This window comes from Rattus norvegicus, chromosome 7, assembly GCF_036323735.1.
Source record: "Rattus norvegicus strain BN/NHsdMcwi chromosome 7, GRCr8, whole genome shotgun sequence".
In the NCBI taxonomy this organism is placed as follows: Eukaryota; Metazoa; Chordata; class Mammalia; order Rodentia; family Muridae; genus Rattus; species Rattus norvegicus.
Window position 1 is genome coordinate 109,006,137 of NC_086025.1, and position 26,835 is coordinate 109,032,971.

Genomic DNA, 26,835 nt, shown 5'->3' on the forward strand with positions numbered 1-26,835 from the left:
GGTTAGTGCTCTCCAAGAGTCCCCCTGGCATGTGGTGATGGTTGCAAGGCAGGCACTGGCAGTTTACAGACCCAGGAAGCCCTCCAGCACAGGAGGCTTCACCCACCACACGCCAGTCCCCAATCCCCTGACCCCAGCACACCTCAGGCACTGGGCATACAGGTGTATCCACAACCCCAAGGCCCGTTTCCACTCCAATATACCCTCCTGTCCTCTCTCATTTTCCACCTCACCTCTTTCTGCACACAGTAGGGCCAGGAAAAAGATGAGCACACAGGACTTCATAGCACAAGAACTGTTCATCCTCTGAGAAGGGGTGCAGAGAGAAAACCTTGGAAATTGGAGCCAGTTAATAGACTTCCAATCAAGTCCCAGGGCTCCCAGGCAGCTCAGGCATTCATCCCCCACCCCAAAACACACACACACACACACACACACACACACACACACACACACACACACACACTGCTTTCCCCAAGGAATAGATGTCTGCCTACATCTCTTATCTCCCACCCGCCCAGCTTTTCCTTCCTAACCCCAAACTGCCTCCCACAGCCCTATCAGGAGGTTCTTCCCTGTGCTTGCCAACTATCAGCTCCCTCCTGACAACAGTCCTTACTTCCTCTCTGTGACCAGGTTGCAGGCACCGTGGAAAATTCTAGCAGATGAAGACTTATATGAGTACTTTACTTTCCCTCAGCTCCTCCCACCTGACATCCGGAATAAGGAGAGTTTAGGGACTTACATCCTCCAGGTCTCATGTTTATTGCATAAGAGTTACTGAGGTTTGTTGGTTAGCTCAGGGAGCCAGATTTACAGTAGTTGGGGAGGGAAGACCACGCAGTTGCTGAGGGATCTTGGTGCTGGAAAACTCAGAGGGCAGAAGGGCAGGGGCCTTGTGTGACTTGTGCTTACCATTCAGAAAGCAAAGGAAGGAAGCAACATGCTCAACTTTTTCCAGGTTTTTGTTTTTTATTTTGTTTGTTTGTTTTTGTGTTTTGGATTTTCTGAGACAGAGTTTCTCTGTGTGGCTTTGGCTATCCTACAACTTCCTCGGTGAGACCAGGCTGGCTCGAACTCTTAGCTATCAAAGGTGTGCGGTAGCTGCTGCTGTTTCTGCCACCACCACCTGCCTTTTTCCTGTCTCTAAATAGGGGGTATGGGTTGCAGTGGCTCAGAGCCCACAGCCCTCCTTCCTCTACGCAGATAAACTACTGACTAATAGTTGGAGTCTAGGTCTGGTGAGCAGGCCCCTAACAGCGTGTTGCATCCACAATGTGAGAGTCCTGGGCCAAGAACTAACTGGCAACTGGGGTGGAAGTTACTAAGCAGGGTCTGATGTGTTTGGGTGATATCTGGGGCTGTGGGTGCTATGAGCATCTGGAAGCTAGAGCCAGAGATGCTTTTCATGACACAAGTCAGTCTTATGCAGAGGATGAATGACCCCAGTGTCCCCGCTGCCCAAAAGCCTGTTGAAGCAGCCACATGCTCATTCTCCCGGCTCCAGTTTATATGTTCCCTGTCCCTACACCTATGAGGTCCTAGTCCAATGTGTTCCACAATGGACATGAGTTTCCCTGGCCTTTATGTCACTTCCAGGTGGCATAGTATTCTAACAATTAGAACCTTACTAATGAGCCACATATTGATGACATCTGTGACCCAGCCCTGGGATTTTGCCCACATCAAGCCAGAGTCTGAGTTTCCCAACTCCATGGAGCTTAGAGCTCAGTGAGTAGCCCCACTTACTCCTCTACAAGGCACTGACTGATACAGGTTACAGAAGGAAAGCTGGTCACAAAAAGAGACCTGAGCTGGAAATCATCCTGAGAGGATGCCATAGCAAAGGACAGGCATGCTCAGAGGACAACTGTGTCCCAAAATGGTCCACAGAATCAGTGAAACTGAGTGCATCCACTTAAGCAGGCAAGGCAACCAAGGAAAGGTAGCCAGAGGCTCAGGGAACATTGGCAGATTCTCCCCATGGGAGACACACGGCTGAAACAAGAGTCTCATTCTTCCTGCCATTTCTGGTTGGTCCACATGTACATTCAACTCCAGTGTCAAAGACCAAAGGCAGGATTCTGAAGGAGCAGTGGGGAATTGGCCTTTTCGGTAATGATTACCAAACCTGAGGACTGCTTGAAAGCCTCGGTGCCATCACTCCAGACTTCATACAAGATGCGTGGCTCTGTTAAAATCCTGTTAGCTTCCATGGCCTGTACCCTAGCACCATTACAAAAATCCCTTCCTTGTTACCTAAAATCTATGATGCTATCAGACCGTGTTTGCCAACAATATTGCATAACCCAGCGCACACCACCGTGGTAGGAGGAAGAGAACAGGGAGGAAAATTTCCTCTGTAATTCCCCCTCACATGCTGTCCCAGGCATAGAAAAGAGTCTATGTAAAGGAAAGAGCAGCAGAGAACAAGACCCTGCAAACAAACCCGGAGCATCAGTGGCAGATCCAAGTGACAAGCCCTCCCAATTTTTATCACCAAATGAGTTTATGGGATTTTTAACAGATGATGGGTGAGGTCACTTACAGGAACACGCATAATATCCAAGCCATGAAGTGACGACCAGGTCTCATCTGCCAGTTCATCTTCTGTTTCCTCTACATTCTAGCATCTTCTGAGATCACTTGTGGCTGGAGGAGAGCAAGAGGGAGTAATGGCTGGAACCCCAATTGACAGTCCTCCCCTGTGAATATAGAGAGTTCTCTCTGTTATCACATACATGTCCTTGTTTTCCTCCTCTGACCCCATTTCTGGGGCTCCTGGGCAAAGTTATCCCTATTCCAGGATGGCTATGTGACCATATCACCACAGTGCTTCGCACTGCTTCTCTAAAAGTCTTAAACTAGGGGTTCTCATGAGTCCTCCACTTTCCACCCAGCACCACTGTTTGGGAAGTAGGCTTCCCTTAAGTGTGTACTCCTGCCCAAATTACTGACAGACTCCCTAAATGAACTCTTAAGGAGAGGGCAACAGTGGGCTTGCGAATTGTTAGAGTTCGATGTACCAGATGTTACCAGGCTTGTGAGTGAAGCCAGGCCCTCTGCAGAGAGGGCTACATGCAAGACAAAACACACCCAGCCCTCTCTCCTGCCTTACAACTCAGTCAGCAGCCTGACTGCAGTCACACTGAACAGGTCAAATATTAGCCAAGCCTGTTCCTCTCCACAGAGAATGAAGGATCTCTGTTAAGTAGCCAAGGTCACATATGCCTCCCTCACCGCCTTCAGTCACACAGCAAAGGTTTCTCCTTAACTAAGTGTACCTCTTCCAAGTGCTGCTTGCTCCTCCCCCACCAGTGTGGTCTCAGGATGCAGAGGTGCTGGGAAGCAGCTGTTGCAGGGTAGTAAGTTTGGTGGGGATAAATGATTCAGAAGACTGTGTGAAAAGGACAGCTCCTTTTCTGAAACAGAGGGGCTGGATTATACAGTTTGAGTCAGGGGAAGGGGATAGAAGAGGAAGTGGGTGGTGAGGGCAGAGGCTTCTAAGTGTTTCTAAGCAGACAGTACTCTGGTTGAAAGACAGTACTCTGTTGGAAAAACAGATACCGGCCTGGTTTTATCATAACTTGGCTTTGGTCTCAATGGAGTTGAGTAGGTCCAAGCCTGCTGTAGGGAGAGAGGAGCCCCAATCCTGCAGTGCTTTGTGACGGCTGTCCAGTGGTATGGTCAGGGTTAACATTCCTTCTAGGCTCTGCCCACATTTACCTGGCAACAGCCAGGTAAGCCTGACTCACTACAAAGGGGCTGCTATCATATCATCTGCAAATAGTGATATTTTGAATTCTTCTTTTGCAATCTGTATCCATTTGATCTCCTTTTGTTGTCTAATTGCTCTGCTAGAAGTTCAAGAACTATATTGAATAAGTAGGGGGAGAATGGACAGCCTTGTCTAGTCCCTGATTTTAGTGGGATTGCTTCAAGTTTCTCTCCATTTAGTTTAATGTTTAGTTAATTTAATTCAGTTAATGGTTTGCTGTATGCTTTTACTATGTTTAGGTATGAGCCTTGAATTCCTATTCTTTCCAGGACTTTTATCATGAAGGGGTGTTAAATTTTGTCAAATGCTTTCTCAGCATCTATTGAAATGATCATGTGGTTTTGTTCTTTCAGTTTGTTTATATACTGGATTACATTGATGGTTTTCCGTATATTAAACCATCCCTGCATGCCTGGGATGAAGCCTACTTGAACATGGTGGATGATTGTTTTGATGTGCTCTTGGATTCGGTTTGCCAGAATTTTATTGAGTATTTTTGCGTCGATATTCATAAGGGAAATTGGTCTGAAGTTCTCTTTCTCTGTTTGGTCTTTGTGTGCTTTAGGTATAAGAGCAATTGTGGCTTCATAGAAGGAAGTTGGCAGTGCTCCATCTGTTTCAATTTGGTGGAATAGTTTGGATAGTATTGGTATGAGGCCTTCTATGAGGGTCTGCGACCTTTAATGACTGCTTCTATTTCTTTAGGAGTTATGGGGTTGTTTAAATGGTTTATCTGTTCCTGATTTAACTTGGGTACCTGGTATCTGTCTAGGAAATTGTCCATTTCCTTCAGATTTTCAAGTTTTGTTGAATATAGGCTTTTGCAGTAGGATCTGATGATTTTTTGAATTACTTATGATTCTGTAGTTATGTCTCCCTTTCATTTCTGATTTTGTTAATTTGGACACACTCTCTGTGTCCTCTCATTAGTCTGGCTAAGGGTTAATCTATCTTGTTGATTTCCTCAAAGAACCAACTTTAGTTCTGTTGATTCTTTGTATTGTCTTTTTTGTTTCTACTTGGTTGATTTCAGCTCTGAGTTTGATTATTTCCTGCCTTCTATTCCTCCTGGGTGTATTTGCTTCTTTTTGCTCTAGAGCTTTTAGGTGTGCTGTCAAGCTGCTGATATATGCTCTCTCCTGTTTCTCTCTACAGGCACTCAGAGCTATGACTTTTCCTCTTAGCACAGCCTTCATTGTGTCCCATAAGTTTGGGTATGTTGTACCTTCATTTTCATTAAATTCTAAGAAGTCGTTAATTTCTTTCTTTATTTCTTCCTTGACCAAGTTATCATTGAGGAGAGCATAGTTCAACTTCCATGTATATGTGGGCGTTCTTCCCTTATTTTTATTGAAGACCAGCTTTACCCTGTGGTGGTCTGATAGGACGCATGGGATTATTTCTATCTTTCTGTATCTGTTGAGGCCTGTTTATATGGTCAATTTTGGAGAAATTACCATGAGGTGGTGAGAAGATGGTATATCCATTTGTTTTAGGATACAATGTTCTACAAATACCTGTTAAGTCCATTTGGTTCATGACTTCTCTTAGTCTGTCTAAGTTTCTGTTTAATTTCTATTTCCATGTTCTGTCCATTGATGAGAGTGGGGTGCTGAAATCTTCTACTATTATTGTGTGAGGTGCAGTGTGTGCTTTGAGCTTTAGTAAGGTTTCTTTTATGTATGTAGATACCCTTGTATTTGGAGCATAGATATTTAGGATTGAGAGTTCATCTTGATGGATCTTTCCTTTGATGAATGTGAAGTGTCCTTCCTTATCTTTTTTGATGACTTTTAGTTGAAAATCAATTTTATTCAATATTAGAATGGCTACTCCAGCTTGCTTCTTCAGACCATTTGCTTGGAAAGTTGTTTTGCAGCCTTTCACTCTGAGGTAGTGTCTGTCTTTGTCTCTGAGGTGTGTTTCCTGTAGGCAGCAGAATGCAGGGTCCTCATGGTGTATCCAGTTTGTTAATCTATATCTTTTTATTGGAGAGTTGAGACCATTGGTGTTGAGAGATATTAAGGAATAGTGATTATTGCTTCCTGTTATATTCATATTTGGATGTGAGATTATGTTTGTGTGCTTTTCTTCTCTTTGTTTTGTTGCCAAGATGATTAGTTTCTTGCTTTTTCTAGGGTGTAGCTTGCCTCCTTATGTTGGGCTTTACCATTTATTATCTTTTGTAGGGCTGGATTTGTAGAAAGATATTGTGTAAATTTGGTTTTGTCATGGAATATCTTGGTTTCTCCATCTATGTTAATTGACAGTTTTGCTGGATAAAACCTGGGCTGGCATTTCTGTTCTCTTAGGGACTGTATGACTTCTGTCTAGGGTCTTCTGGCTTTCATAGTCTCTGGTGAGAAGTCTGGTGTGATTCTGATAGGTCTGCCTTTATATGTTACTTGACCTTTTTCCCTTACTGCTTTTAATATTCTTTCTTTGTTTTGTGCATTTGGTGTTTTGACTATTATGTGGTGGGAGGAGTCTCTTTTCTGGTCCAATCTATTTGGAGTTCTGTAGGCTTCTTGTATGTTTATGGGCATCTCTTTCTTTTGGTTAGGGAAGTTTTCTTCTATGATTTTGTTGAAGATATTTACTGGTCCTTTGAGCTGGGAGTCTTCACTCTCTTCTATGCCTATTATCCTTAGGTTTGATCTTCTCATTGAATCCTGGATTTCTTGTATGTTCTGGACCAGTAGTTTTTTCCGTTTTACATTATCTTTGTCCATTGTGTCGATGATTTCTATGGAATCTTCTGCTCCTGAGATTCTCTCTGCTATCTCTTGGTATTCTGTTGGTGATGCTTATATCTATGGCTCCTTGTCTCTTCCTTTGGTTTTCTATATCCAGGGTTGTTTCCCTTTGTGCTTTCTTTATTGCTTCTATTTCCATTTTTAATTCCTTCACCTGTTTGATTGTGTTTTCCTGGAATTCTTTCAGGGATTTTTGTGATTCCTCTCTATAGACTTCTGCTTGTTTATTTATGTTTTCCTCCATTTCTCTAAGGGAGTTCTTTATGTCTTTCTTGAAGTCCTCCAGCATCATGATAAATGTTATTTTAAATCTAGATCTTGCTTATCTGGTGTCTTTGAATAGTCAGTGTTTGCTTTGGTGTGAGAATTGGGCTCCGATGATGCCATGTAGTCTTGGTTTCTGTTGCTTGGGTTCCTGTGCTTGCCTCTCACCATCAAGTTGTCTCTGGTGTTACCTTGTTCTGCTATTTCTGACAGTGGCTAGACCATCCTATAGGCCTGTGTGTCTGGAGTTCTGTAGACCTGTTTTCCTTCAGCCAGTTATGGGAACAGAGTGTTCTGCTTTCGGGCGTGTAGTCTTTCCTGTCTACTGGTCTTCAGCTGCTCCTGTGGGCCTGTGTCCTGAGTCCACCAGGCAGGTCGCTTGGAGCAGAAAAGTTGGTCTTTCGTGTGGTCCCACAGCTCAAGTTGATCGTGGGGGGGGGGGGCTGCTTTTGAGCTCTCCGTGAGAGGGGCAACCAGGAGGGTCTGTGCCGCCTTTTCCCAGGGCCCCCCATGCACTGGGGTACCAGATGGTGTTAGGTGTTTTCCTCTGGAGTCAGAAATGTGGGCAGAGTGTAGTCTCTTCTGGCTTCCCAGGCATGTCTGCCCCTCTGAAGGTTTAGCTCTCCCCCCATGGGATTTTGGTGCAGAGAACTGTTAACCGGGTCCCTTCAGGTCCAGGCAGTGTCTGGACCACAGGGGACCTGCCGCTTGAGTGCTGGGGCGAGGGTTTATAGTAAGCAGCAGGCAGGGAGTACGCGTGCAAGCATCTAATTGGGATGCTACTGTGGCCTTTAACATAAAATGGTTGGTGCTGGGAGTCATTTCAGAAACTTAATTTCTGTTCTCTTCTGCATTGGTGGTTGTTAGGCAAGGGGGTGGGCCTGTAACCTTCGGTTGCAGGTCTCTTGTGGTAATGACCTGGAAATGCTGGTCATGTTGGGGATTAGCCAAGAGACTGGAGCTAGGCTTGAGGTTTGCTGGGTGACAACTTGGAAACTAATGCTAGGTGACATCATGTTAGTTTACCTGTATTTAAACTTAGGTCAGGTTTTCTAAAATGGAGATTGAACTTTAAATATTTGGCCTCACAACAGCATGTGAGGGGTCAACCACTCTTCAAAAGGGGTACAGGTTACACCAGTAAGGTTACAGTTTAAATTTGTTAGCTAAGCATATTGACCTTTGAATCTATTGGTTTCCAAGCATACGATATGCATTGGAACTCTATCTGGGACCAGAGAGGGTCAGGTGACTATCAGTACATTCTGCAGTTTTTCAGGATGTCTTGCTCCTCCTGAGAACTGAGGGTGGAGAATGGAACTTGGCCTAGCCTTGACTCAAGGTGGGAAGCTGGTATTGGCCTAATCTTGTCCTGAGGTGGTAGTTGTAAGGCTGGTGAAAGCCCCTATGGTCCTTCACAGGAACCCCATAACCTACCTACTTTCTACCAGGCCAAGCCTCCTAATAGTTCTTACACTCTAGAAAGAACTAGGGTCCTTCACAGTTAGACTTTTCTCTTAAGTCAAATGTTAGGCACATCTGGTTGGGTTCTGTCCTGTCTTTTACAAGGCCTAGGCAGAGGGGAGCAGAAGCCAGAGCAATGGACAGTTTAAGTCGTTGGAATTAAAGTGCATAGATTCTTTCTCATTATTTTTCCCTGTATTCTTGAAGGCTGGACTTGAGAGATGAACCCAGGATTTCTCGCAGACATTTTGGTACCGATTGGATTGGCCAGATCAGGGTGTGATGGGGAAAAGAGATTTAACTATCGCTTGACGTTTAGGTTAACACAATAATGGGCAGATGATGTGCAGATAACTTCCTTACCAAGAAGAAAAAAGCTCATGAGAAACAGTGGTCTAAATAACATCATAGGTAGATTTAAGTCTAATGTATGGGGAGTGTGATCTCTTGAATTGTTTAAAAAAAAGATATCTTACTTTTCAAAAAATAATTATGTTCTCACCATTTGTAAGAGCACTCAGAGCCTCGTGTGTTTTTAAATTTTTTTAAATTAAGTTATGGCATCATTTTCTTCTTCCTTTCCTCCTGTGTAACACACTTGGTCTCTCTCCAAATTTTAAAGACCCTTTTTATCTAATTGATGTTAATGCACACACAAACAGGCATGTACACACATGTTCCTAACTACATGATTACCACTTGCTCACACTGTATAATGTTAGCTGGTTTCAGAGCTGAGTACTTGAAATTGGGTTAGGAGCTCTTCCCTGTGTAAGACTTTACTCTCAGAATTCCTTTTCATTGCCCACAGTTCTTTGCCTAAGTCTGGGTGGGACCTGTAAGGTTTCCCCATTCCAGGAGGGCATATCTGTCTATTAGTGTCATCTGTGTTCAAGTCTCATTTAGCCAGCCATGTTGTTGATGTTTCATAGGTCTAAGAACGCTTCCTGCTTGTCCATGCTCCCAAATTCTGACTCTGGTTTCCTGCTTTCACAAAGAAGACATTCCTCACTGCTATGAGAAAGGCTAAGTGGCTGTCTGTGGTGTCCATTGGTATACCAATAGATCAAGGCAGGAGCTGGCCTCTGGGCTCACTCAGTACCTGTGGCTCTTCTCAGCTCTTCTGGGTTCACCAGTCCCAAGGAATGAGACCAGGAAAATCACTGGAGAGATGGGGGTGGGCCACAAACACAGACTGTATAATCAGAGAGAGAGAGACAGAGACACAGAGAGGGGGACAGAGATGGGGTTGGGGGGGGAGAGAGAGAGAGAGAGAACACACCGGAAGTACATAGGAAAGAGCTTCTGGAAGACGGGAAGCCCAGCCTCTGGGCTGGAAAATTCAGAGCAGAAAGTGGGGTATGCCAGCCACACCTTGCCACAGGTAGGGACTGAGGGATGCTGGAAAAAGAGGGAGGCCAGGTCTGCTTTGATAGGTTAAATAGGAACCTTAGCGGCTTGTCCTGGGTCTGAAACCCGACAGTGGACAGTGACCTTTTCCCCCGCCTGTTGAGAATGCATCAAGCAAGGCTCAAAATGGAAACATTGAGATAAAAAGCACTGAGGTCTAGGAGGAAAGGTTGTATTAGGTTTACACTTCCACATGGCTGTTAGTCAACAAAAGGAAGTCAGGACAGGAACCCACTCAGGGCAGGAATCTGGAGGCAGGAGCTGATGCAGATGACAGGGAGGAGTGCTGCTTACTGGCTTTCTCCCCTCCCACACCCAGGGCTTGTTCAGCCTGTTTTCTTATACAGCCCAGGGCCATCAACACAGGGATGGCCCCACCCACAAATGGCTGAGTTCTCCCCCATCAATCAGCAACTAAGAAAATGCCTTACAGTTGGAATGTATGGGGGCATTTTTCTCAATTGGCCCTCTAATATTATTTGTACCGGTTATCATAACTGGGCCCTGCATCCTCCAAAGTGTTACCACCTGTCAGGTGAACAATGCTAGAATTGCTCCTCTTAGTTCCAAAATGGCCGCCCTGAGATGACCGTTCACATATGCAATAGGCAAGTGTGTTTTTAATTTCAAGAAAGCCAGAAGTCTGCCTGCAGGCTGTTGGCCACTTATTAAAATGGCAAGTCCAGACAAAGGGCGCCAAGTCTTGTACAGAAAACTAGAGAAATTTTAGCGTGGGCTGGATAAGCTAAAACTTCATTAGCGGGCGCCAGGGAAGTTACAGGGGTCGGTTTCTGATCGGCTGCTATGTTAGTTTTTCTCTATTTGGTGAGGCCTTCAGGGAATTCCAGGAACCAACTCAGCCAGCAAATGCTCACAATGGTTTTCAGCCATTTTTGCTGGTTTCACTGGGAAACCGAAACTTTATTTCCAAGGGGACTTTATTTTTTCAGGGAACCACTCAACCCACACTCAACAGCATTATTAGAGATAGTCAAGGATTTGACAGGGATGAATATGTCCAGGAGGAAATGAAGAGCCCTCCTGATGAAATTTTGCAGGCAGGAGAACTTTATGCTGCATTGTTAAAAAGAAGTCTGGCTCTGTTTCCCAGAGCCTGATCTGCCCCATCCCATGGCCCTGACCTGCTTTGGTCATCTTTCCTAACCTCCATGAATCACATGAAGACCTCACTCTTTCCTTGTTTGTTTCGGGTTTTTTCATTTTGTTTTGTTTTTCTATTGTAGATTTGTCCTTACTGCTACACTGTCTCCTGTAAACTTACTTTGCCAAGAGTCTGTAGTTTACTCCTAACCATCCCAGCACTCAGGAGGCACAGACAGGCAGATCTCTGAGAGTTCGAGGACAACCAGGTTTATAGAGTGACTTCCAGGACAGCCAGAGCTACACAAAGAAGCCAGGTCTCAGAAAAAAAGGTGGAGTCAGTCACTACTGAGCTGGCATATGTACCCAATAAAAAGGAAACTTGTTTCAAATTTCGCTCCAAATTGCCATAGTGGTCTTCTCACCACAGTACCTAACAGTGTAGCCAGTCTGAGGTTCAGCAGTCATGGGGAAGCATCTTGGCCGGGGCCTTTTATATGAATAATGGGTTGGTGCTTCATGCTGGTTTGTGTCCAAACATAAGCACTACATTCTTACCTTCACAACCCCTTGGCTATTTTCATATACCTTTTTTTTCTTGTTATTTATGTGAGTTAGAGCTTGACAAAAGTCAGTCCATTTTGATTCTGAAAGCACTTGCTCTGTATCCCTATCCATCCATGTGACAGGGCAAGACAGTGCTCAGGGCCCTCCATCTTGTACTCTTGCTAAGGACATTTCCAGCTTTGACTAGAATCTGATCTCTGTGAGGGAGAATCCATTGAAAACCACCCCTCTGTATTCTAGGATGTCCTAGCTAACTTAGCTTTTATTAAAACTGCCTGTCTGTGTGAAACAAGCCCCCCACTGCCTACCTCCCGCCCCACGCTGGCCAACCAATCATCTTAGCTTCTGTTAAAATGGCCTGCTTTAGGGGTTGGGGATTTAGCTCAGTGGTAGAGTGCTTGCCTAGGAAGCGCAAGGCCCTGGGTTCGGTGCCCAGCTCCAAAAAAAAAGAAAAAAAAAAAAGGCCTGCTTTAAACTGTGGACTTCCTCAGAGCTTCTGATGCCCAAGATGCCAGGATGTGGTTTCAGCCTTTGAAGTCTCTATTCTAGACACTGGGGGCCACAACTAGGGAACCACCACTTGGGTGTAGTCCCAGATGTCTGGAATAAAGACTTGCAATTGGCTTTTCACTCGGTGTGAATGTGTGAGTGGCCATCTCTGGCGATCTCCCAGTAATATCTGTTACAGTGGCCTAGAAGACTACAGAAGCTTTGGACCTGTGACATAAAAATTTAGCTCTCACCTCAAAGGGGATCGAATGTAGTTCATTCTGAAGCCAAATATGAATGAGGGTGGTCTGGGGGAAAGCCTGAGTTATTTCTCTGATAGTAAAATGACCCAATTCAAATCAGATTTTTTAAAAAAGTATATATATATATATATATATATATATATACATGTATGTATATATATATATATATATATAATATTATTATATATTGACCCCAACGACCAAGGACAGAGATATCACTGGGAGGAAAGAAAGTCAGAGAGAGAGAGAGAGAGAGAGAGAGAGAGAGAGAGAGAGAGAGAGAGAGGGGAGAGAGGAGAGAGGAGAGAAGGAAGGGGAGGAGAAACCAAAATGTCTAGATTCTATAGGGAACAGCCTTTGGGGAAGGGCAACCAGCCTCTGGGCTAGAAAGTTCAGGGTTGAGGGGAGGGTAGGCCAGGTAAGGACTGAGGGATGCTGGGAGAATTTAGAGGCCAGGTCTGCTTTGGTATGTAAAAATACGCACCTCAGTTCCTTGTACCCTGGGTCTGAAAACAAACAACCCCAAGTTCCATGGATCAATACGATGAAGTTTTTATATTAAGGACAAAAGAAAAGCCCTAAATCGAGGTACTTCTCAACACGAGTTAAAACATCAGGTGAAGAGGTTACAGTGAATTCAGGACGCCTCTGCTATAGACTCCAGGTGGTGTCTGATGACTCCTGGTTGGAGGAAGCTGGGGTTTTATTAATGCATTCCTAAAGCTTCTGTTAGTCACAGGATGTTAGATTAGAGGAGCAGTGGCCATGGAATGACTGTTTAGGGTGGTAAAGATAAACAGCACTAGCCGTGAGCCTGCAGCACTCTCACCTCTGCAGTCTCAGAAGTTCTGTTCTGTTACCAGCTTTGTAGATGATTCAGTGCAAGGTGCAGATCCTTTATTGAAACTTCCCTTCCAAGTCCTCACCCCCACTTCCTGGTACACATCTGGTTTGCCACCACTTAAGGCCTAGTAGAAAGAATATAATACCTGTGGCCTTGGTAAGAGATAGGACATTCTGGGTTGCTCCAAAGATTAGAACATTTTGTATCAGTGTCCTCCCTTCCGCCCTAGAAGAGAGTTACTCAGTTAATCACCTGGCCAAGAGACAGCCTTCATTCAGTTAGACCAGTTAATCACCTGTCCAAGAGTCCACTGTTTCCCCCCAACCCAACCCCCCCCCCCCCCGCACCCTGGGAAGGCTGATTCACCTAGAGTCATGCTACAATGGGATATGGTTCTGTTATAAAAAGGAACAGAATACTGAATGGTGGGAACTGGGGGTGCGCCCTAGAATATGTGAAAGAAGCCAGGCACAGAAGGTGTGCACTGCTTGGCTCTGTTTACACAAAGTATTCAGAACAGATGAATTTATAAAGGTGGAGAGAAGATTGTCAGGGGTTGGGGGAGGGGGTGAAGAGTGGAGTGGCATTTCCTGTGGAGCAATGGAAAGGTGGGGTTACAGTCAGCACAGACACAGGAGGCTTTTTACCTGGGCACCGGAATTATGAACACATGTTCTGTTTGTACAGTAAGTGCCATTTCTTAAGAGCCATTTCTCCAGCCCAGGCTGGGCTCAGACTCATGCTCTTCCTGCTTGCATGACCCCAGTGCTGGGATTTCACGTTGTAGCACAACTACTACCTTAAGCTTAAGGTTTTTTCTCATGTCCAGGGACTCTGTTCCTTCTTGTAGTCTGGTTTAAGACACCATCACCAAATCTAGGTTGAAGGAGTTTTCCTGTTTGGTAACGACGACTGTAGTTTCGTTACTGAACGCAGTGGGTTTGTCCCAAAGAAACGGCTCAGGAAAGACAGGAAGAGAGGAAATGAGAGTCCCAACGCTCATCTTTCTAAACAAAGCAGGAGAGTAAGGGAGACTTTGCAGGCTGAGCTCCTATGTCAGGGCAGAAAAGGGCCCAGACTCAACCCCATTCATCTACAGAGAGGAGCTCCCTTAGAGGCAGAATTTAGCATGACAGTCAGCAAGGTTAGGGTCTGGTGAGGAAGATAGGAGATTTGGGCTGGGTCTATGTGGCTTTCTTTGAAGGGCATTATCTGAAACAAACAAGCAACCTGAGGGAGGTGCAGCTTTCCTCCTTAAAAGCCAAAGAACTTGTTATTGAGTTACTGCTAAGCTCTTGGGGTGAAACTGTGGATCTACTTGGGTTTATTTTATTTTATTTTATTGGTATGATGTGTGAGGGAAGCATCACTCGATTCTGAATTTACCCAGCTACCCCAGCCCCAGCTGTGCAAACACTGTTCTCACCACAGACAGACAAGCCACGACCCTTACAAATCACCTGAGCATGTACATGAGTATGAGCTTCGGGACTCTGCTCGCTCCCGTGCGGCTGTTTGTATTGTACTAGTTTTTGTTTTGTATTTTTGTTTCCCTTGAGACAGGATCTCAAGTAAATCAGGAACTTGCTAAGAACTTGAGGGTGCCCTTGAACTTCTGACCCTCCTGCCCCTGCCTTCAGACTCCTGGGATTACAGTCTTGTCCCACAAAATCCTGTGAATTTTGTGAATTTTAGTAGGAGCTGACCCTTGCCTTATTCCTTCCCTCCCTCTCTTCCCTGTCCTCCCTTCCTCCCTTCCTTCTCCTCTGTCTCTCCACCCTCCACCTCCACCCTCCACCCTCCACCCTCCACCCTCCACCCTCCACCCTCCACCCTCCACCCTCCACCCTCCACCCTCCACCCTCCACCCTCCACCCTCCACCTGACAATCTAAGTTGGAGCCCTGGGATTCACACAAGAGAAGGAGAATTCCTGTAAGTTGCCTTCTGACTTCCACACATGCACCTCTTACACGCACGTGTGCACATAAACATACAATTAATAAATAATAAATTATCAATTAATTAATAAATGAAATAAAAAAATCCTCCTATTTTTAAGTCTAGAGTACCCTTCCATTTATTCAGGCCCACTTCATTTTTTTTCATGGCTTTTAATGTCCCTCTTGTGCCACTCTGTTTAAACTTATTCTGAGGTGTCCACTTCTTCTTTAGGTTACTTGTAAAAAGAAGTGTTCCCTTCACTTGGACTTGCTCTTCATCAGTAATCTATAAATACCACACTGCCTTTGTGTGTTGACCTCATGTCCAGACTTTTGGCTGATTTCCCCCCTTAGCTCTTCCTACTTTTTCCAGAACCTTACTGATGGTTCTGATTTTTCCAGGTAAACCCTTTAATAGAGGCTGTGGAGAGCAGGGCATGGAGAACACACACATGATCCCAGCATGGAAGGATCTCAAGTTCAAGGCCAGACTGGGTATAAGAGGGTTGGAGGCAAGAGCCAGGGAGCCTTGGGGGCAGAGTTAGTTCCTCTCGTTGACCAGCAGGTGGCGTTTCACCCCATGCGTTCAGTTGGTTGTCTCTGTACACCTCCATGCCCTGATCTCTTCTTATAGGAAATCATTCCAGTTGGGTAAGATCTGCTCTAATGGTCCCACTTTGTCTTAGGTGAACTTCATTAATAGCCCTGTGGCAATACGGCCGAGACATTAGGGACCCTATGGACTCAGGGCTTCAGCACATGAGGCTGCAAAATTTGAAGATTGAAAAGCTGCTTTGAATTTTCTTCCATTGCTTGTTCATGTTTGTGATGGTTTGTATGTGTGCAGTCCAGGGAGTGGCACTATTAGGAGTTTTGTCCTTGACTGAGGAGGTGTGCCGCTGTGGGTGTGGGCTTTAAGACCCTCATCCTAGCTGCCTGGAAGTCAGTCTTCTCCTGTCTGCCTTTGGAATAACAGGTGGAACTTTAAACTCCTGGAGCCCCACGTCTGCTTGAATGCTACAACACTCCTGCCTTGATGATAATGGACTGAACCTCTGAACCTGTAAGCCAGCCCAAATAAATCTTGTCCTTCTAAGAGTTGCCTTGGTCATGGTGTTTGTTCACAGCAGTAAAACCCTAAGACATTGTTTCTGCTGTGTGGCCCAGAATGACCTTAAACTTATGTTTAGCTGTCTCAGCCTCCCGAGTGCTGGAATCACAGGCATACCCCACCTGGTTGAGCTATGTCATTTGAAGTAAGGCTTCACGTTGGATAATATAACATATTGGTTTTTACTTTACAATGTAAGTAAACAGAACTGGCTGGATTCTGACAGTGTTTCCTTTCACCCAGAGATGGAACGTTTATTGATCCACTTTGGTGGGGAAAGGCAAGACACTTGTTTTCTTTGTGAATAAAGAATCGGATAGTGAAGGAAAGGCAGTGTGGATGTTGGAAGTTGAGTAAGATGGGTACCAGGCAGACTAAGTAAGAAGATTCAGCTGAACACTGCAGCCTGGACCACCAGGGGGAGCCACGGCCATGTGTAGTCCTGAATGAGTTATGGGGCAGGAAGCCTTTGAGGAGGGAATGCAGATTCCAGCAAGTGCTGCAGCTCCTCCCTCAGAAACCACAGTCTGGGCGCACTGGGCTGTTGCTGGGCAAGGCCCCTGGCTGTGTGGGATCCAGGCACAATTGCCACTCCCAGGAGTCATGACCGGCCCGCTCCTGGTGCTCTGGGCATCTCTGGTGTCTGTGGAGCTCACCCGAGGCTTGATGGCCACTGTAGTGCCAGGTAAGGGCTGGACAGGGGTGGAGGAGGATGGGGAAGGGTGGGAGGGGCTTCTGGCCTGTGCTCCCCACCCACTGTCCCACGTTGTTGTCCACAGCACGAAATCTGAGCTGCTTCCAGTGCTTCAAGGTTCGCAGGGCCAGCCTGTGTCATCCCATGGAGTGCCAGCCTAGCGAAAAAGTCTGCGTGAGCAATGAGGTTCTTCTTTACACGAGTGAGTCTTTTCTCCGGCCTGGATATCTTCAGGCCGGTTGGCAAGGGAGGGTCCTGGTTCCACACTGCATCCTGTAGGTGCTGGACAATACGGGAAGGTGTTGTTTGAATGTGGCTGCTCTTTTTCTCGCCCAATTTCCGTGTCAATTCATATGTCACTGCCTCTAGAGCTCTCTCCTCAGGACAAAAGGTCTGATGTGACATAGAATTCCCAAATGATACAGGCAGGGAGGGATGGGTGTGGCAAGGCCACCCCCACATGTAGGGCATAACTCGGACTTGTAGAGGCAGTGGGACCTGAGGTAATATCAGCCTGAGGATACTGGAACAAAAGCCAACACTTTACTTGTCCCATCTCCGTGGAAAGGAAAAAATATGAAAATGAGCACACCCATGGTGGAGGTAGTCACTTGGACCTGGATCTAGTTCCCTGGGGCCCTGCAGAGGCCTCAGAGTTACCTCCTCTCTGAGGTAAAAGTCCTGAGCCTTGTTACAGAGTAATTTTTAAACTTGAGGCATCTCCTGTTTCCTCAAGCCTATTGCTGAGAATAAAGGCTCGAGCTGGCCTAGGACAAACCCCTGGAAGGTGCAGTAGAGTTTGAGCCCCAGCAGGGCTGCCTGACAGGCTGTCCTTCGCAGTAATATCCACAGGTACTTCAGGCTGCCTCTTAAGTGTTTCCTCCTTTTGTAGTTATGTTATGTCAGGTTAAAGCCACCATTTCCCAAGTGGAATTCTCCCAAGGAGAGCAGCTGGTTCTCACCAGTGGCAGTCCTGCCCTAGGGTCTCTTTTTCTTATTACTGAGAAGGGATTTGTTGTAGTTGAAGATTTGGAAACTTTCTGTAAGTTTTCTTAGCCTTTCACCTTTGTCCCTCCCCCCACCAACCCCAGATCAAAGATTTTAGTCAGTCGATCTTGAGCTGGGGAGTAACGACTGGTAGCCCTGTGCAGGGGTTGGGCTCTCAGGACTCCTTTGGGGCTAAGTGTTCTGAAAGATTCTGACACACTCACTAGGGGAGGACTGTTCTGGGCTTCCAAGGAGGCCACAAGCTCTGCTAGAACATCTTTAGCCATCCCAAGTTCTAGACCACCAAGTAATGTACTCTTTGGTAACCAGGTCTTTTCTGTTTTTGCCTACTCCACCTCCTGGGTCAGCAGGGGCTGTGCAGAGACCCCTCAGCTCTTTGCCAGGTTAGTGGTGACTCTGAGGAGCAGAGCTTCAGATACTCTGTGGGTCTGGGCTGTGAAAGGGCAGCAGCAGGGCCAGATCCAGCCATCCACACTGCATGCCCCCCTCCCATCCGCTCTAGCTTCAGGGTTCGAGGATCACACGCTGTCTCTGTTCTTCTGCAGGTACAAAGAGCAGGACTCAGATCAGCAAGCGCTGTGCCATCACTTGTCCCAACTCCAACGATCTCTTTGAGTGGTCAGTGAAAAATATTCAGGCCAGGATCACCAGACGATGCTGTTCGTGGGATCACTGCAACAGAGCACCTGACAGCTGGGAGGGGTTCAGAGCCTTACCAGGGAGGCTCCTGCTGCCAATGGGTCTGGGCCTCTTCTGCATCCTGTTGTGAGAAACATTGTCCTGGGATACCCTTCCCTGACACACACAGCCTCAAACCCCACCTTCATCCATTCCAGGACTTACAAGGCAAAGCACAGTCCCTGAGCTAGAAGGGAGGACACCATACCCTTTGCTTAGGACCCAGGAGCCTGCTCCTACCTAACATCCTGGCCCACAAAGAATAAAACCCTTCTGCTCCTCATGGAGATGGACAAGGAATTTTTCCAAAGCAGGCCACAGGCTTCTTCAAGAAAGCCCTGGACCTTTAGCACACGGTCAAGCACTATGAGAGGCAGATGGACCTGAAGAAGCCAGAGGTGCAGGATACTCTGACACTGCTCTACCTGTGTCCCCTGTTCATGCACGGGAACTAGGACATCTCACTCCTCAGAGACAGTAAACTGCTGCTTCCCCACAGCCTGGCTCCTGATCCTTCAATGGCTCACTGCCCCAGGGACCCAGCTTTCAGTACAGCCTTCTATGGCTAGAGCAGCCAGGATCTGCAAGGAACCATCCAGACAGTTACACTCAACACAGAGCTGTCCCTGAAGCCTGAGGTCCAGCATAGGGAGAGAGGGTGAGCTTGCAATCCAAACTCAGATGTGGAGTCCAGGGAGGGCTGACTCACCACTGTATAAGGAAGGGGTGGGGACAGAATCTGGAGTGCCACAACACAGGAGAGAATGCCAAGGTGGTCTAAAAACACATCTGGTTGTGGCTTCACTGCAGAAAGTGAAGCCTGGTGGACATGACTAGTACCTGGCCTTGGAAGGGTTCCTGGGTAAGGGCAAAGGTAAGAAGCACAGAGAGCGGTGAGGAGACTGATTAAGGCTGGTCAGGCCGAGTGGGCTCTACTGGCCATGAAGTGCCTGCCCAAGAAAACAGGGAGGTTGCTGGGAGGCCCATGGTATGGGACAGATGTATTATTCTATCCCTGCTGTGACCACATGGCTAGTCAGCAACAACTTAAGGAAAAAGTATTTGGCCCATGGTTTGGCCCATCATGATAGGGAAGGCACTATGGAGCCCAGCCCCCTGCAGTGAGAGTGCAGGGTGTTGACTTTAGAATGGACTAGAAAGCTGAGAGGGGGAGTTGGGACCAGGGTCCAGGTGAAAACTTCAAGCCTGCACCCCCAACCTCCTGAAAGTTCCACAGCCTCCCAAAACACTCCTACCAGCTGGTGGAAAAGGTTTAAAACCTGACCCTGTAGGGAACATTTCTGATTCAGTCCCAGCCTTTGGGTGTGTGTGGGTTCTTAGTCCCAGATCCTTACATCTGACCACTCTGGTCCACACACACCTGCCTGCCTCCCTGACCCTGCTCTCCAGGTTCATGTACTACACTCTCAGCTGAGGTGGCTGGAGGTGGGGAGTACATTATAACCTCCACCCAGGACCCTGCAGTTTCTTCCTAACCAGTGATTGATATATCCCATAGCCCTTCAGTGGTCCGGCGTCTGTGTTCCCAGGGTCCCCGACTAAAGCAAGACCTTCTCTGCAGTTCTGGGTTTTCACACAGAGTTTAGTCCCACTCACTCCCCACACTGACCACAGTAGTGCCAAATCCACTGCTTAGTGACCCAGGGTAGGGGTCATGGATGCTGGGAGTCTCTGGGTACCAGGCCTCGGATATCCTCCTTGGTTTATGCTAAGGAAGCAGGTACTAAGAGGACCATCTTGCCATGATAGCATGGGCTGGGTACCTCCTTGGAGCCAAATTGTCTTGAAAAATATTACATACAAGTGTCACCAGGGTCCGTTGCAGGCGAAGCGGGTATTTGAGATCAACAAGGCCTTTCTCAGCCTAGATGTGCTTGATCGAGGTTCTAAGGTGCCCAGCCAATCAATAGTCATCAATATTCAAACTGAGACAGATGCCTTGGAGTTCTTGGTCTCATACATCTATGTCTCACATAAGTGGGCGAAGAGAGAATGCAAAATTTACCAAGAAAAGAGCAAGTAAGACTCCCAGCATGGAGAGGAGCCAGGGAAGACACTGTGAGTAGCCTTGTGGAGAGGCTCTTTTCAAAATAAGAATTGTAGATAGAAGTAGGCAAAGATTAGGGTAGTTTTAGTGAAATGGATTAATTCTCCAGACACAGCCTAGGCCAAGACAATGCCTCCCCAGTGCAGCCAGGAGAGAATCTCGCACCGTTTGCCCAACTTAGAATAATCGCACGGCAAACCCTCCTCCGGTCCATAGCTGACTCGCTTCTTTATCTACTCACTTCGATGCACGAGCTTGTCACAATAATCTTGACAGGTGCTGCCAGTCACAGCACTGCAGGTAATGCTGGTCCCCGACTTTGGCTTTTGTTTTCTCCTCCCTGGTAAATTATTCTCTCTATGTGCCATGATCAGATTGTAGTTTTACCATAGAACTTTTCCCTGTAGTGCCTATGGAAAGCTGACTGCAATATCACTGGTGAGTTGACCCCTAGGGGAGCTCATCCACCCAACCTCCGTATCACTTACTCTACACCCTTTGGAGTTGTGCCTAAGATCCTCTTCTGGACAGAGCGAGCAGCTACTTGGTGGTAGTAAAATTGGATTTGTAGTCATGTGCCACATGTTAGACAAGAGGTTAAACTAAAGGTCAAACAACCATGACCATACAAATGACAGAGGAAGCCATACGCAAAGCATATATACACTACGTATAGACACATATAGACACATAGGCACACACATCCACACATCCACACACACACACACACATGCCTACACACACACACACACACACACACACACACACACACACACACACACGCTTTAGGTATGCATGGGAAATCGTAAAGCTTACCAAGGTAGTAGGACATAAAATAATGTCTAGATGTAAGCAAATTATGTAAAGATACCACTGCCATTAAAGGAAAAAAGGGAAAAAAGGGCCCAATATCAGTTTGGAAGCGACAGCTGACTTGAACACAGACAGAAGAAACAGGGAAGACATGAGCAGCTTAACACCTGAAATCCTGATGAGTGTGTAGCAGGTCTGGGGGAGGTAGTGAAGAAATAGCATCAGCAGAAAGAAACATTAGAGGAAATGACAGCTGGGGGTGCAGGTGGAGGTGGGGGTAGCTCAGTGGTGGAATGGCTCACCCAGCCTGTGAGACTCTGAGGTGGATCCCTGACCCAAGGAAGAAAGACAGGCAAGAACGTAGGAAATTTTTCTCATCTCAGAGAAAGGCACAAGTAAATGCTTGAGAGGTCCAGAATCCATGAACTCTAAACAGATTAAATCCACATGTGTTAACAAAACACATACATGATGTACCACATATCATAGTCACAAGCTACAGGTTTTAATGGAGAGAAGTTGAGACATAAGGGAAGGTCACGGCCATGCTAGCCCTGGACAGAGCGGTGGTGGGAGTATGGGATGGCATTCAGAGGGCAGGCACAGAAACGAGACCTCACATTCCTAAAGGGTGGAGGTCATCGAAAAAGTCAAGTCTGAGGTCCTGCTCTGAATTTAAGAGGCATGGGTAGGACAAGCTAGTGAGGTGAAGCCTAGAGGAGGTGTGGGGAGCAGGTGTCAAAGAATGGGGAGAAGCCGAGAAGGTTCTGCAAACAAGGATTGGGGTTGTGTTAGGTTTTAATTTTGTGAGTTTGATAATTCCTCTGTAGTTATGTGAAATGTCAGTGTTTGGGAAATGAACAAAGAGAGTACAGAATAATTCTTACACTTCTCTTGTTTTCTTTTGTTTTTTCAACTTTTTGCTTTGTTTTTAGAGTCAGGGTCTCATATAGCCAAGGCTGGACTTGAACATCTGATCCTCTGCCTCCGCCCAAATACAGGGGTTATGGGTGTGGGGACTAGGCATCGAGGTTTTTTGCAACTATTTTTAAAAAAATAATAAATCTAAGGTTATTTCAAAATAAAAAATGAACCCCTTAACTGAATATTAACCTTTATATTTCCCAATAAGCATGGCTCTCAGGCTTCCAGATAGAAGCCAGATTTTTCTCCTTCATCCCTTCAAACTACTTTACAAATGTTCTCAAGGGAAATGTGTTGAATCTGAGAAACTGGAGCTGCGTTTTTTTACTATTAATTTCCAATTTAAAGCTCTAGGGCGATAAGATCTGGACACTTTGAATGGAAGCAGTGAACTGGAAGGTCACCACTGAGCTTCCTCTTCACAGACCTGACTGAGCCACCCAGGGGCATTTGGTCACCTGCACTGTGAGGACCTGAGGGGCCCACCTGACCAGTTTGTGTTGTTGATAAAACAAACTGCCCTCAGGGTCCTCAGTACTTGATCCCACCCCCTCAGGGCTGGGCTAGAAACACTGCTCATCCCAGCCAAGCACATCCTTAGGTGGTTTTAAGAAACCAAGCTCAGGCTAAAGCTGAGTGGAGAAGGGGGCTGGTGCTAGTTCTAGGTGCTGTGAAACTCAGCTGTCCCTCCTGCCAGGCCCCAGGGGGTGCAGCTTAAGAAATCTGGGAAGGTGCCTCCTGGCACCTTCTTTTCTCTCCCAGGGCCCAGCCAGGTTGAGAAAGGGGTTGTGGTTGTCTTTTGGTACAGTGACTCAGGCAGAGAACAAGGATCCATTGAAAACACCCAAATGAACTGAGGTCAGGGATGGGGTGGGGGATGTTCATGGGAGGAGCATCCCATGTTGCATCCAAGGAACACCCAAGGAGAAGGATGTTGGCTTCACCACATACCCCATAAAAGGGCCTGTGTGGTCCATTAGCCTTAGTGGGAGAGTAAAGGTACAGGCAGGTTAGGGTAGAGGGTTGTACGAAACCAAAAGAGCTACATTGTTATTAAAGGAGCAATATTGTTATACATTGTTACTAAGTTTCTGTGCCTTACAAGGTAAGTTTGTTTCCTTAACCTAATGAATTCTGCAGAGTATTTTAACCGATGTTGAACTTGTAACCCTGTGAAGAATATCCACCCCCCCAATACCCCTCACCCCGTAGCCTTGTTAAACTCCCAAACGCTGTGATGTCGCCCCTTCCACCAGATATACTTTTGCACTTATCTAACCCACAGGCAGCCTTGAATCCTGAGTCCCCCTCACTTCTGTCCAGATGCTAACAGCCAATTCTCTTAACAGCTATTTTCCATCAACCCTTACCCTTCTCCAGTAAAAGGGATCTCAAGCCCTATGAAAGACCGCTCTCTGGAATCCCCAGGAGAGGCAGCTGTCTGGCCAACCTAAATAAAGCTTGCTTAATCAGACAATTGTACAAATATTTGTTTCTCAGGTCAAACAGTTGGTTTCTTTGGAATGTGAGGCAAAGTCATTTCATAGAGGAACAGTTACTTTAAGAACCATCTGGGCAGACATTCAGTGTTCAAGTACATTTGTTGGCATTGTCCCAAGGGGAGATAAGCTTGTAGCCTTAGTCCACAGGGATAGATGTCAGCTTCTGGACTAAGATGCTTAGGGCTCAGAGTAGAATGCCCCTGGGAGAGCTGTGAGTGCAGCCTGCCCTCCCAGACAATAGCCTTCAGTGCCACAGTTTGCCACACTAACTCTCATAGCCTACAGACCCATCTTCAGAGCATAGACCACCCAAGCAACATCATCATTAGTGAACTCCCAGAGTGCCTTACCTAGGCAACTCTGGAGAGGGTAGGCTGGCTTTTGAGCTAGAGGCTCCTCTGAGCTCCTTCCTGGTATCCTGTCTCTTCTTGGATACAAGGACACCAGCTTGGGTAGACTTCCTCTTTGAACACCCAACTGTAGACCCACAAGTTCCTTTCTGCTACTCTATCTGAGGCCTGGTTGTTTTCTTTTTCTTTTCTTACATGTTTTCTGCCAACAAGTTCTTACCCTATAGCTTAAGTTGGCCTGGAAGTTGGGATACTTCTGCCTCAGCCTCTTGGGCATTGGGATTACACTCCTGTTTCCCCATGCCCAATTAGCAAACCCCAATTATTTAGACTGCTGCTTATAAGGACCACCCATGGAACAGAGACGTCAGAATAGCAGTGATAGGCTTTTTAGGATGGAGTCAGCATGGGGGCTTTCCTGGATCCAGAGGGCTCAGATAAAAAGAGAATTCATGTTCATGGTCTTGGTGCTATGGAAGGAGTCCGAGCTGTTAGTCCAGAGGTTGAGGGTCACTTAGGTCCTAAGGCTTCTGGCTACTGTTCAGGGTTGACACTCAGGTCTAGAGGGCCCATGCTGTGTTTGAAGGTTCCTCTCCCCTGGCTCTGATTCTTTCAAGACCAGCAGAGGCAGAGATGGCCTCTCTGTACCACCCACAGGTTCCAAGTCCACCTAATTAGGCTGTGCCTCTAATTCATTAAGTCAGGGCCAGTAGGATGGCACCCACTTCCTGACTCCCCCAAAGCCTGTGGCACTGCCTGAGGCATTTCTGCATACTGGTGGCTAGGCTAGTTTAAAAACCATTTTGAAATGTGACTATCTAGTCCAAGCATGTGCCAACAGCCATGTGGATACCCCATATACAAATGGTGCTAAGTCTTTCTACACCGGAGGGTGCTGGCTCCTGCTGTGGACAAGACAACAGCAGCCCCCTTGACTGCCGCTGCCAGTGGGCCTGTTTCCCTGCAGTTTTCAAGGAAGGCTGGAGGACAGGAACCACATGGTTTCTTTTCCCATTCTGATGTGCCCCTGCCACCTTGCTTTGCCCAGCCACCCTCTCAGTGCCAGCATTCTCCTGTCTCCAGCAAGGATGTTGCTCTCACTGGCATTGGGATGACTGGGTGTGAAAGCTGGTGAGAGCCAGATTCATCCAGTTCATCCTTCTGTCCCCAGGACCTGCACCAGCAAAGTCCTCAGGTGAGCTCTGACAGGCTCAGCCCTGGGGACTTGGAAACACTGAGCTCCTGTCTCACCACAGTTGCCAGTGTTCCTGAGGAACCACAGCCTCTTTTATTTACAAGATACACTCCTTGGAGTTCGTGGTGGTGTTGAGATCCTTCCACAGCTCTGACCTTCCCTTATGCCACCAGCCAAGTGAGTTCCTTCTCTCACTGTGAACCAAAATTCCTAGAAATATAGCACGCCTGCTTGACCATGGGCTAATAAAACTTCAGTGATTGTAGAAAGGTTGGAGTGTTGCAGGTCCAGGCCCAAATTACAAATTTTCTTGGGCTTTTGGGACCCCTTAATAGCCATTTATTATTGACCTCTTGTATGTGACTTAGCTTCTTTATGACTATTAGGAAAATCATTTGGGATATACACAGATCAACTAAGAGACTAAACATGTCATCCAAGCCTGTTGGAGGCCAAAACCTGAGATTTATCACAGGTTTGCTTTGATATGTCTGCTCAACGTGTCCACTGATGTATTTGAGGAGTTTTTGGGGGTGGAGTTTTTGGGGGTGGGGAGCACCACAGAGGAGAATGTTTTGACCCAAGGTTTCTCTGTGTAATCCTGGCTGTCCTGGAACTCACTCTGTAGACCAGGCTGGCCTCGAACTCTGAGATCTGCTTGCCTCTGCCTCCTGAGTGCTGGGATTAAAGATGTGTGTCACCACTGCCTGACCTTGAAGAGTCTTGATTTAAGATTCTCTTGATTGGGGGCTGGAGAGGTGGCTCAGCGGTTAAGAACACTCACTGCTCTTCCAGAGATCCTGAGTTCAATTCCCAGCAACCACATGGTGGCTTACAGCCACCCGTAATGGGATCCGTGGCCCTCTTCTGGCACACGGGTGTATATGCAGATAGAGCACTCATACACATAAAAGAAAGATTCCCTTGATTGGCTATTATAAAACCCCACGAAACTGTTACCACATTGAACATGGGTGGTGCTTAGGGTAACTGGCAACTGCTCCTTGGCCATGGTCACTCACATTTGATTCCAGAATAAGCTAGGTAAGAGCTGCCCTTTGGCACTGATATCCTGGAGAATGGAAATAAAGTGCAGACTAATTACAAAATAAACTGGCCCCTGTTTATAGTCCAAAGGTGTGCCAACAGTTCATGTGGTCACCTCTAACACAACACTGGATAGAAGAGATAGACTATGCCACCACTGACCCAACAGCTTGCACTAGATGCCTGTGAAGAACAGCTGCGTGGCCAGAGGGTGAGCAGACCTTGGGGCCAGGATCTGGGCTCCTTCCTGTACTGTCTCTGTCTTGCCCTCACCAATAGTAGCACTCGTATGGCTGAGGCTGTCTTGCTGCAATGATAAAAACAAAAGTTAATCTCAGACAGACTAAGCCCCAGCACCCATCCCTCAGTTTCTGAAATGGGCACATATGTGTGAAGCAACCAACACATGTTGTAGTCCTCACAGGGCTACACACCCACAGCTCAGAGCTAGTTTGGGTCAGGACAGGTAAACTTGTAGTTTCATGGTTCTGCTGCTCACCGGCCCTTGTGTCTTACCATTCTTCCTGTTTGTCAGGAGGGCCCCATAAACAGACTCAAGAAGAAATT

General features: G+C 46.7%; 2 protein-coding genes across 10 annotated transcripts in view; one reads left to right on the top strand and one right to left on the bottom strand.

The window, feature by feature from the left end:
• Ly6cl1 (Ly6-C antigen like 1) overlaps positions 1–26,835 on the bottom strand; it is a 94,884-nt gene that overhangs the window by 3,179 nt on the left and 64,870 nt on the right. Inside the window, exons 3-5 of one of the 9 annotated variants that reach the window (XM_039079776.2) lie at positions 13,082–13,161; positions 2,549–2,652; positions 234–306 (exon numbers count right to left, since the gene is read on the bottom strand). In XM_039079776.2, the coding sequence (XP_038935704.1) occupies positions 234–306; positions 2,549–2,560 (85 nt within the window). In that variant the 5' untranslated portion in view covers positions 2,561–2,652; positions 13,082–13,161. Of the gene's footprint in view, positions 1–233; positions 463–619; positions 701–2,548; positions 3,073–13,080; positions 13,162–22,281; positions 26,576–26,835 lie in introns of those variants that run through there. The other 8 variants (XM_039079774.2, XM_063264151.1, XM_039079775.2 and 5 more) reach the window with 8 other exon arrangements.
• On the top strand, positions 16,233–18,867 carry LOC120093684 (lymphocyte antigen 6L-like). Its single transcript, XM_039080270.2, has 3 exons — positions 16,233–16,674; positions 16,769–16,885; positions 18,237–18,867. Exons 1-3 carry the CDS (start codon positions 16,443–16,445, stop codon positions 18,458–18,460), a joined length of 573 nt encoding a protein of 190 aa, XP_038936198.1. The 5' UTR covers positions 16,233–16,442; the 3' UTR covers positions 18,461–18,867.